This window comes from Puntigrus tetrazona, chromosome 16, assembly GCF_018831695.1.
Source record: "Puntigrus tetrazona isolate hp1 chromosome 16, ASM1883169v1, whole genome shotgun sequence".
Lineage (NCBI taxonomy): Eukaryota > Metazoa > Chordata > Actinopteri > Cypriniformes > Cyprinidae > Puntigrus > Puntigrus tetrazona.
Window position 1 is genome coordinate 1622317 of NC_056714.1, and position 12259 is coordinate 1634575.

At 37.8% G+C, this 12259-nt stretch overlaps 1 protein-coding gene across 2 annotated transcripts in view; it reads left to right on the forward strand.

Moving 5' to 3' along the window:
• Nucleotides 1–11621, forward strand: part of bbs9 (Bardet-Biedl syndrome 9) — a 79040-nt gene extending 67419 nt beyond the window's left edge. For both annotated transcript variants that reach the window (XM_043260682.1, XM_043260683.1), the window contains one exon: nucleotides 10344–11621. In XM_043260682.1, the coding sequence (XP_043116617.1) occupies nucleotides 10344–10609 (266 nt within the window). In that variant the 3' untranslated portion in view covers nucleotides 10610–11621. The remainder of the gene's footprint in view (nucleotides 1–10343) is intronic.
• Nucleotides 11622–12259: the final 638 nt, after the last annotated feature.

Genomic DNA, 12259 nt, shown 5'->3' on the forward strand with positions numbered 1-12259 from the left:
GCATTTTTTGTTGTGATAGAGGTTTGTGCATATATTTTAGGAATCTTTGACTGAATTGTTCTTCGTGGAAAACAACGGTTATTCTATGGGATCGCTTTAGCTTAAAGTAATATAATTCATATAAACATTGTCACCAACTATTCTTTCCTTTTATTATGATTTTTGAAAGTTGCGTTGTTATTATTAATCCATTTGGTGACTAAAACTATAGTTCACTTTAAAGTCAATACAAAGACATGCTTATGTTGGTCTCTTAATTTTGCTCTCAGAGGTGACTAGATTGATGATTTTTTTTTTTTTTTAAATGTACAAAATAGAGGCACGTTCCCCCTAGATGTCTACCCACCTTGGTCTTTCAAAATCCTGTGGGAAACACTGTGATGTTATCTATCATCACAGAAGCGTGTTGTGTCTTGGCTGTATTTGGAGTGGTCAACATTATAATGGACTCAGCATCAGCCTCGATCGATCCTTCCTCGGTGGATCCCCACTACTTTGTCTTTGGTAGGCATGAATGAGACTAACGCCGCTAATGCTCCCATTTTGATGTACAGGTAATAGAAACGGCTCTGTTGGACATGCAAACAAATGAGTAAGTGTTCACTGAATAATTGGATGTGAAGATTAAAGTTTAATTAGTCAATTAAGGTCACTTAGCCAAAGTTCAACTTCTAAAGCAGCTATGCAAAGAACAGTGAGCAGTCCAATGGCAGCAGCGGAATGAGAAAACTCCTTAAAATTGAAAAAAAAAAACATTGTATGGACTGCATATGTGGCCTGTTGTTTAAAGATGGATGGCAGGACTTTTCTTTCCGTATTCTTTCCCTACCTGTTTTAAGACTAAGTGTGTTATTTATGAGTTTGTCTTCCATAAACTTCCGAATCAGCCTCACAATCCCTGCCTTATGTCCTTGGCTAACTTGCACACACACACACACACACACGTTATCCACTCTTAGCCTGTGGAGAAGAGAGGAAGGATAAGTTACATCCAAATATATGCTTTGCATATCTCCCATGACCAGCATGTATGTGTATATTTGAGGAAGTATGAGCTCGAGGGATCCATCAATACATCACAACTGCAGTGGCTCTGAGTGTGAGTGGAGAAACACTTCCAGATGTTATCCAGATAACCCATTTTTTTTTACGCTTGAACTTAAGAGAGTTTGACCGTTCGTCCAGAGCTCCTCTTATCAAAGTGATTTAAAAGTCGAAGAATCTGTTTGATACAGATCTCATTTCTCTATTGTCTGCTCCTTACTCGCTGCCCTCACATAATTAGAGACGGAGAAGTATCCTGCAGCAGATGTAAAAACGTTAATGCCACAGTTGGTTCAAAATGTGTCCGCAATGCTTGTATTAGTAGATGTGGAGATTTTAGGAACGGTTTTGAATACTTGAACAGGTTTTCGGAGCGCTAGGGGCTGGATATACAATTATTACCGGGATCATCCACGACTATTTTGATGGTTTGTGAAAGCAGTTCGTGAGCAGTTAAACCGTCTACTGTTCTTCAGAGAAAAATCTTTTTTTCCAGCTTCTTCTGCCAGTTTCCTACTTGATCTATTGTTGCGGAGAGATTTCCCATTCAGACAAGAAAATCTACTCACGTCAGCCTCATCTAGTCACCTTTTCCTTGGTTTTCTGTTAAAGCTAGAATAGGCTGTGAAATAGTGCTACATATTCAGTTCAAAACACCAGGCCTCAGTTCTCACTACTGACCGTCTGCAGTTTGATACAGATCTGCCCAGCTGAGTCTGGAATAAAACAAATCCTGTTAAACATTCAGTTAGCTCAACTCTATTATGACAGCTGGACTGAATACCTGGGAGAAAGAGAAGAATCCATCTGTAAACACAATAGAAATAAAATATTTAATGGACTTATTTGCAACATTTTCAAGCTATTGTTTGCTGAATACGGGTGAAACTATTTTATAAATTAATCATTTTCTCAAGACAAATTTTTTTTTACCATTGTTTTATCATGTTTCGGGGATTTATTATCAATTATTATAAAAAGGTAATTCAATTAAACATCAAAATAGGTAAATAAATGGTACGTACATATATGGATGCATACAGTTTTTAAAAACTAAAATATAAATTAAAAAATTAATCTTGTTTCAAAATATTTAAAACTATAGTAGTATATCAGTGATAGAATAACCCTGAACTCACATGTAGTGGATTATTGGTTGACTTTATTGTTTAACTATGAATATCATTTTTGACTGTACATAATTGGTATTTTCACTCTTCTCATTTCTCTTTGGGGTGTTCTTAATAAACAGCAGATGCTTATTCAGATGCATACATGACTTTTTCAACCACACACCCCATATGACTTGTCTAAACTTTTCCAGCAACATCTCTAGTCAGTTCTATTGATGTATTGTGGTGTGTATGTCTTTGTGTCACACGCCAGATACCATATGATAAAATTAACTAAAGAAAATATGTTTTTGTTTAGTTTTTTCCCCACTGTCTGGAAGCACTGCTGTGAAGGGTGTGATTTTAACACACTCAGTCAAATAACTAATGAATGAAGTGTGTGTGTGTGTGTGTGTGTGTGTGTGTGTGTGTGTGTGTGTGTGTGTGTGTGGTGGAAAACAGAAGACTTTATATCACAGCAAAGGAAACTACTTTATAATTCAAGCATGAAAGTGGTCGACAGCTTGTGTTCAACAGAACATAGAAGTGTGTGTGTGTGTGTGTGTGTGTGTGTGTGTGTGTGTGTGTGTGTGTGTGTGTGTGTGTGTTTTGAGTACATCTCTCTTTGTTGCTGTGAAATATATATTTGAAGTTTGAAGTTGTGGTTTTGTTTGTGTTCAAGTGTATAAGACACATAAGTAGGTGTGTTGCATGCCATACAAATGAGAAAGGCGTTTTTCTGCTATTGGTTAATTTCCCACAAATTCATTTCAACTGTTCATTTCAAAAAAATATTCAACTGTTTCTTTCGGGTTTTTTTCCAGCACATACCAGCTCTTCACCAGCTGAGCATGTTGCATGTTGATTGCTTTAAAGGGGTCATCGGATGCAAAATTCACTTTACAAATTGTATAAACGTCATTGTATTTTTGGAACTGTGTGTACACATCCATCTTATAACGATAAAAAGCCACCCTGTGTTACCCTTTGCTAGTTAGACAACATTGTCCAGCTCAGTTCAGTTTAAATAATAAAAAAAATGTGGATGCATTAGCTTTGAACCACCACCACAGTAACACATCATCACGTACTTTTACAGAATGTAATTTTTAATTAAGTTTTTAACTGTTTGTAGGTTTTTAATTAGTTTCAGTGTGTGGTTGCCACAATTCCTATATTTTTAAACCACTGTGTCAAGTTAAAATAGTTTGGTTCAAGGCGCGCATGAAGAACGTGCAAGAACGCGTCCTTAGTGGGTGATGTGGTTTTTCCATGCATCTTTGGTATCTCTGAAAAGAGAAGACACATGTAGATTTTTGACAGCACGCTCGACATGGGTCGAAATAACGCACCGCAGATTCTAAGGATCAGACAGCCAGAGGATAGACCAGAGCGGTCTGCTAAAATAGTGCCCAGACGTCAGACTCAGCACAAAACACATGTGGAATATAAAATAGTTCTTGCAGAGACGAGTTTTGTTTAGATCTTTTTTTTTGGAGGTTGGTTGTTGCTGGATAGCTCATGTCGCTTGCTGATAGCAAAGCAGAAGCGAGTACTACACCGTTATTTTTCTGGATCTGAGGCATTCTTATTTTCTCCCCTCCATTGCACTGCCAGTCGTAAACTTGACACATTTTGGATATGCCTAACGCAAGGCCCTATAAAAACATTTTTTCTTTCCCAAACTTTTTTAAACTTCTTTTCCGTGTTTAATTTTTCTGGATCTGCTTTTTATTGGTTGAATAAAATATCCAATACGGCGATTAAACGAATGTATAAAACTTTAAGCGTGCAGTTCATCTTTTAAAATGGAATTCAACGCAGTGCTGCACAAAAGAGGTTTGCTTTTAAAATGCAAAAAATGAAATTTGTAAAAATGTGATATTCCTGAAAGAAGTCGTGCTGTCATGTAGAAATAATTTTCATAATATTCACATGTAGCTTTGATTTAAACGCATACATTTTCCAAATTCTGTGAAGTTTTTTATGACTGTCCGTTTAATACTCCACTGTGACCCACTTATATTAATAAAAAACCTCTCTTATAGCCTGTCTGGGGCTTACGTTCTTAAGTTTCACTAAGATATACAAACCCCATTACACTAAAGCTCTGGACCACAACAATACTGCCAAACTGATTAGATTAATGGGATAGTTCACCCAAATAAGTGAGATCTGTCATTAGTTATTCCAAGGCCAGACTTTGTTCCCCAATGGATATATATATATATATAATGAAAACCGAGAGATTTCAGTTCACCAAAATACTAATGCATCAAAAAGTTCATGAAGAACACCATATAATTTGATCTACATTGATCAACACGCAAATCAAATATAGTAAATGGAAGCTCAGCCAATGTTTGCTTGACACTTGAGGACCAATGAGGATTGTTCTTGCACACTACGGCACGGAACTATGGCTTCCACTTAGCATATTGATGTGCTTTTTCTGTGCACATTGATCAGTGTTTGTATGTGAATAGAAGCCTAAATCTGTTCGTCATGAAAAGGTCATTTGGCTTTGTTTCTCTAAAAGACGTTTGATTCTTGCATTCTCGTTTGATCCCTTTACATTTCGAGCGAATGGACTTTCAACGTAAGGGCAGAAATCTTACAGGTTTCATTCAAAATGCCTCCAATCGTGATTCAAATCAAAAGTACAGTGCGTTTGGAATGACGTTGTTACGATATACTCTATATTCTGTCCTTCGATGTTCACCTCTATACTTTTTTTCTTTGTTCTGCACATTATCTTTCCTAAGTAAAGCACATGGAAACTGACCAACCCAGCCTACAGAAGCACTATCTACAGTGTCTGTGTGTGTGTGTGTGTGTGCTGTATATATAAAACATCTTTACAGCTCTCCGATTTTTTGGATCTTATTTATTTGTGCAAGTGCTCAGCTGTAGGGGGAAGGATTGTGCGTATGTGTGCGTTATGGAGAGACAGAGGCCGACCACTCTAATTGAGTCTCTCAGATGTGGTTCGGCTGTACGTGGGCAGAGCGCAGACTTTGCAAGCAGTTCCAGACAGTAGACATACCAGTGTGTGTAAGAAGGATGTTTTGTGCTAGGGCGTGGACAAGCGGAGAGAAAATATCCCAAGTGACCACGGGAATCCCACCCATACCACACCCTCCGAGGCCAAGAGCTGTCTCTCCTTCTGCCTCCTTTCTTTCTGAAGATGTCTTACGTCGCTGATAACGACCGTTACGAGTTCTGGGCAGTAGTTTTACAGCGTGAGATTGGAATATTGATTCAAAGGTGCGCGAAATCTTTCATGTGGGAATGCCTTTTTAGATTCTGGTCGTGCGATAAACTGATAGCGACGTCATTTTGTTAGAAGCGTTGGCTGATTGACTGTAAATAGTGCATATTAGCTATAAATAATTAACATTGACATCATCTTTGAGTAAATTGTCGAATGCAGCTGCTAAGGGAATGACAGCTACCATCCATCAATCCAGTGGGAAAAAAAAAGAAGAAGCCACAAACAGTGCGCTGCATAGGCAACAAGTTATAAGAGAGAAACGTAAGACAATTTATTGATATAATGGTTCGTCGACTATTAAAGGGCAGACCTTACATAAATACATAAATAAATAAGTTTGGCACCTTCCTACAGTACGTGTGAACGGTACTAGCCTGCACATCGTTTTTTTTTCCATTGAGAGAAATCGTGTGGAAATCGTTAATGCTCTGCAACATTGAAAAGCTCCATATCTGTTTATGTTTAGCGCAAAGATCATTCGCTTAACTTGTGCCACGTACGAACTACTTTGACACGATTGTAAGGTTAAATCACAACGGCTCACGAACTCCCGAGTATTTATAGTACGCACTAAAGTTATGGATTTTAAATAGTTTTTTGCCATTTAAGCAAATCATGGAACTCTAACAAGATTTACTATGGTCTCCCATTTTACCTCTGTGGCTTACAAATCTTATGTACAAAAACACATCGGTCATGGACGTCTGTGGAAATCTGCACCATGGATGCGATCAATAACCAGCCACGCTGATCGATCAACGCTATGCGGAATGTTTGTCTTCGATAATTGCTTCAATATCGTCAAAGCCACATTCATATATGTTGTTTTGTGCAATGTTTAGATGAGTTGATCTAAACATTTATATTACAGCGACATGTTGTCGGCATAGACGAATGGCCTGCTTTTTACGGCGCGCAATTCACTAAAGCATATATTCATCTCTTAGCAATCTAATATTTATGCTCATTCCCTTCCTGCTCCGATTTCCAGTTTAATTCTCTAGAGAGTTTTCATTGAAGGAAATCTCGGAATTAATCACACGTTTCTGTATATTGCACCTCGAGTCCTTTTTTAAAACAAACGTATTTTTCTTCGAAAAAATGGACGCCGTTGTTTTATTGACCACAAGCTGAAAAAGCGCTTTTATAAACATGAAGAAAATCTTTCGCTGAAAGCAAGACTCGTTCTTTTGCACTGGATTTCATGCTTAGCATCCAAAAATGGGATGTATACAGACGTTAATGATAAACGGTGTTTCTGTCATTTCCTTTCTGTTCTTCACAGACTTTGTTAATTAATTTTAAGCACACTGGGGCGCTTTTCTTCAGATGTGGATTTCTGAGTTATCTCTAGATTTAGCCGTTGATGATTTGACTTGATCCTGTCTTTGAAACTCATCTCAAAGTCGTCATGGCAACATGTCTGCGAATTCAGCTCTGCTTGAAAGTAGGTTGAAAAATGAGTTGAAAAAGAATAAATAACTATATCATTATAATACCTCTTCATGTTTTTGATTGCCAGAGGACAGTTGATGCTGATAACTTTATCCATTTGAATTAGAGCAAGACTGCAATCATTATAATTGGGCACTTTATCTTAGTCACTGGTATTTCTTTTGGGGCTTTCTCTGACTTGAGTCAGGGCGTCAACGGGAACGTTGTGCATGGCGTCATTGAAAAGCATTGCCAGGTAACAAGTGAGAAGCGCACATCAAAGTGAATAGAGCGATAAGGATTGGCTGGTGCTTTAAGAGGTCAGCGGCAAAGAAGTCGAACACTTTGCTCCATAGAGATCAATGCACTAGTCATTTTTACGATGAAGCCCTTTTAGGGCCCTCGTCCTCTAATGCGCACCCTATACGCCTAGCTGTGTTTTTAATTGAACTTTCACTTTCTAAAAGCAGTTCCTGGCTACAGATCGAACTGGATACTGTTTAACCAGTTCTGGTCTCTTTTTAGTGGTTACTAGTCCCGGTAAAGACTTCAAAGCTTTACTTGATCCTCTAGAATTAACTCGTGCCCTAAAACTGACACAAATAAATCCTGTTTTAGTTTGCTTTTACATGTTTTGTAACTTTTAATAGTTTCGATATCTCTCCATTTTGATTGGTTTGCCTTTTTTCTAGCGCATCCTTATTCACGAGTTTACTCAAACAGCTACAGTTGTAACAACGGTCATGTGTTTATAAAATAAAAAATAAAAGAGTGTGAAAATAAAAGAATGTGAAAATAAGAGGACAGCCGTGTACATGACACAAGCGCACACTTTCATACACTGACTAAAATATCTTGCAGACATATTATTCTCACATCACCATCCATCCATTCTATCTTTCTGTGAGATCTTAAACATTTCACACCCACTTTATCCTAACACTTGCGAGACAAATACTCTTCATGACTGCCCATGTACTCTCTGTACCTGAGGTACAACAGCCAATCACCGGGCAGTACCCTAAAGAGACATCTTTTTACTTTTTTTAAAGGTGCATATTAGTAAATTAGCTTGTTAGTAACAGTATATGAAGCACTGTTTATGTGTGTGTGTGTGTGTGTGTGTGTGTGTGTGTGTATTGGAACTTCTTTATTCCTGTTCAGAAAGCAGAGAATGTCGCACCATGATTTATGTAATTCTCATATAACCACTTGAGTTAATTCAAAGTTTTAATGCCTTAAAATATGTTAAGAACAAGGGGAAAGTCCTGGAAAGTTTCCAAAATTACTGGAATGTTTCTTAGATTTACTGGAAACTTCTCATCTTTCTGTAACCCTGATAAAGAGTAAGTTGGTGTGTTCAAAATTATTGACTGATAATAAGTGACCATATAGATAAAATGCATTTGCTGACATTATTACCAATTCAAATACTAATCTTGAGTGGCAACGCATAGATGTGCAGTACAACAATAGAACATAGATTGTCGTTTGTGTGTAATATTATTATACATATACATAATACCACTAAATTTTTACCTTATGGGCACATTTTTGGACTTAAATTGCATTTAAACTACAGTTCTACATTTTATGTGTAAAGTATTGATAAAAATGTACTGAAAAGGTTTATCAAATATTGTTTTAGAATGGACTTATTTATGCTGTTTCCTCTGATTTATGGGAGCTGCCGGTCACTGAGCTCTTTTGCTGCTATTGCCGTTCCCATAGCAACAGAAAAGAAAGTCAACACATTCAATAAATAGGAAAAATAAACGCGTTTCATATAATAATTGGCACAAATTACGGCAGTTTTTAATTTGATTTGATCTCTGGAACTCTAATAATAATTAAATTCTAATGTTTTTATTATACGTACAGTATACATCGGCGGGGTGGGTGTCGTATTTGGGGGTCCTTGGCAAAAAAGTTAAAAAACCTGTTGTGTGTCAGGAAAGATATCTGCTGGCGATTCCTCGGGTGATGTGGGCTGTCTGTGGTTGAACATCAGATAACGTTCGCGTCCACGTACTGTTGAGTCTTTGTAGATTCACGCGAGCGCACGCACGCAATCACGCTCTCATCTGAGAGATGAAGAGTGTTGTGAGCTGGTCTGTCTGTGAAGGGACGTCTGCGGTCTTGTCAGTGCCATTAAGCCTGCGGCTGCTGCGAAGCACCTCAGGAAAAGCCTTATTAAGCTGCTCCCTGCGGATACAGCCCTACAGGAGCTGTCTGTCTACCCAGCAGCCCCAGCGTGACTGCGGCTCACAGGCGTCTAGCACACAGGTGGAGGATTGAGACCGGCCCCCAGAGGATGCAAACGGCTGCGACTGTTTAAAGACTGTTTAGAGACGCACATATATCACTCCTTTAGTAGACATGTTATCTGTGTGTGTGTGTGTGTGTGTGTGTGTGTGTGTGCTGAGTTGACCGCCTGCTGTGACTGACACTGAGTGACAATGGCACCTGGTACAAAACAAAAAGATCTGCTCCCTACCCCCCAAACACACACAAAGAATCTCTCTAATGGCTGTCTGACTCTCATGCCCTTTTCCATCAATATTCTGCTACTTTTGGTGTTGGCGCATCAGTTGTGTTTTCGGTGTGCGTTTGGATAAAATGGTCTGCTAAATGAGGAAATGTGCATTTGTGATCCTCTCTCAGAGCCGTACAACAACTTAAACTTTATAGTTATTTAGCGAATATAAATCACAGAAGACCTTTGTGAAAAGGAAGTACACAGAGTGAGAACTTTTAAAAGAATAGGCTTAAGTGGGAACTAGACGTACTGTGCTTTTTCGGACACTTGCATGTTATTTTACATAAAATTCATATTTATTTGCGGTTGGAGTGTTTTCGAGTATGACTTAAGTACTACATTGCAAATTAGACACAATTGCAAATATATTTGGATACGTTTTAAATGTATAACAGTTTCAAACAGATGAAATTCATTTCAGTTTAGCATACTCTTAATGCTTTTAAGTGCTATCAAGAGTACAGCAGGAGAATTCAGAAATGAAGTGCTGCCTAAATGGGTCAAAAATCACTTTTGAGTTCACATTTATCTTACATTTTTAGTTTTATACTTAATATTTCGAAAAAAAGAAAAATTATTTAAATTGAATGCAATTAACTGTCAGTATAGTATAATAAGAATATCAACTATATTATTTTTGTAAAAAACTTTTTTTAAATAGAGTTAGATAATAATGTGATTTTCTAATATGCATTAAAAAAAAACAAATATTCTATATAGGATGGGTTTCCAGTGTGTTCCAGTGCAGTACGATTTGTCTTATCTGTGAACAATCAATGCGATTCTGCTTTAAATATTGTCCCAGACTTACTATCTCATCTCGGACAGTAGCACGAAGCTACCTTTTAGATCAGCGTTCTCATGAGGATCATTCCAATCATGCCTAAAAATTGCTGTCTAGCAAAGCGTACATCATAACATCTGCATTTTTTTTTAACAGATTCATCTAAAGAATCGTCTAAAGAGAAGAAGGAGAAAGACTCTAATAAAGAGAAGGAGCCAAAGCCGTCATCAAAAGAGTCTAAAAAAGAGTCGTCAAAGGAGTCCTCGAAAGAATCCAAAAGAGAGTCTACAAAAGAGTCAAAGGACAAGGAGTCAACCAGAGAGAAAGAGCCATCAAAGGAGTCTGGGAAGGAGAAGACAAAGGTGTCCAGGAAGTCCTCGGTGAAGGTCAAAGAGAAGAAGTCGGAGGCAGGAGACGGTTGAATGCACCGATAAAATTCTCTAGCTTTTTATTAGTCGGCGTGTCTGTGGAAAAGTCAATACCTCATCCTGCTGTTTTTTTTCTGTTATTCTAATGTTGATAGCGTAGTGTCATAAAAATCAAAAAGCGCGTGTTTTAGGAGGAGGACATGTAGGAGGGGTTTATATTTAAACGCAGCTGTCTGCCACTGCAGCATGTAGTCTTGCGTGTCCATCATCTCCTTTTGCTCAGAAAGCCACGCCAAGAATAACCACACCACCTTATCTCTGCTGTCTGTTTGTCTGACATTCAGAATTCAGAGAGCTTTTTAAATTGCAATCCAATTGAGGTAGCAAACAGGAAGTCGGAATTGGAACTGAAATGCAAAGAAATTGATATGGAAGCGTGGTTTTAATGATTTATTTTATTTTCTCAGGATGAAAGACCCATGGGCATGTTAGCAAATCAGCTCTTGAATTAAAAATTCTTTTTCACTTCTTAAATTCAGAATTTCGAAACACTATTGTGGGTCTACGTGTGTATGTGTGCAGTTGCTTATAAACACGCGAACTCATTTTCTAGACCTATATAGCGAATCTGAGGCCATAGCAGTGGATAATCATGTACAGACTATTTTTGTAGTTATATACGGTCGTAGAAAAAGCAGTATTTGTAGATAATTTTGTCTCGTTTGTGTTCCTTGTATGTAGAAAATTGGCGATAATCTACCTTTACATTTGCAAGAGTCAACAGAAACATTCATAATGCAAAATATCACACATCGTCACATTTTATATTAAGATTTTTATGCATAGTACCTTTGTTATCATGTTCCTTGTTTGGATTATTTCAATCAATATTACATTTATACTAATAGGTTTTAATGTGATCTTTTGGTGTCAGTGGTTTTCCCTTTAAACCTGAAACATTAGAGAGAACAGTCTCTCTGTGGAAATCAACTTCGCTGTCAAGTAAGGCAATAAAAATGTCACTCGATAATATAAGTTACAAATATTAAAATGTGCAAATGCTCCAGCGAGATGGTGGACTCTTTTGTGCGCGTGGGTCCGTGTGGACCAAGATTAGATGTTTAATGGAGTTTTTTGTGGTTTTACATGCATTGTTTCTGTATTATGTTGCCTCATTTTGGCAACTTGATAGGGCCATTTGTCTAGATAATAATGTCTCCCCTCCGTACAAAATCATCAACTCCTCACAGTGCTGATCTGCGCGGCTATTAGTGGGAAGAAATGAGTCATATATCCCACATCTATACATAGTCAATGTAAATTACACTACAGGCTAGAGCAGCGATTTCCAACTGGAGGTGCTTTGAACGATTTCAGTTTAGCTATTTTTACCACGTGAAACCAAAATGATAACTTTTAAAAACTGAATTTTTTTTTAGCCGTTGTCTTCATAGTAACGATGAACGATAACTGGTTAAGGGGCAACATAGACGCGATATGGCAATTAACCAATGGGAGCGCGGAAAGCGATCTACTGCCTGATACAGCGGCTATATACAAATATGCCTACTTCCCTACTGTATGGCATGACACGAAACGTGCATACGCTGAGATGCGGTAATTAAACATGTCTCGTAATATGTGCAAAATTCACACTGTTTGTACAACAGTAAGAGAAAATGACTTGCTACTTCCGGCAAGATT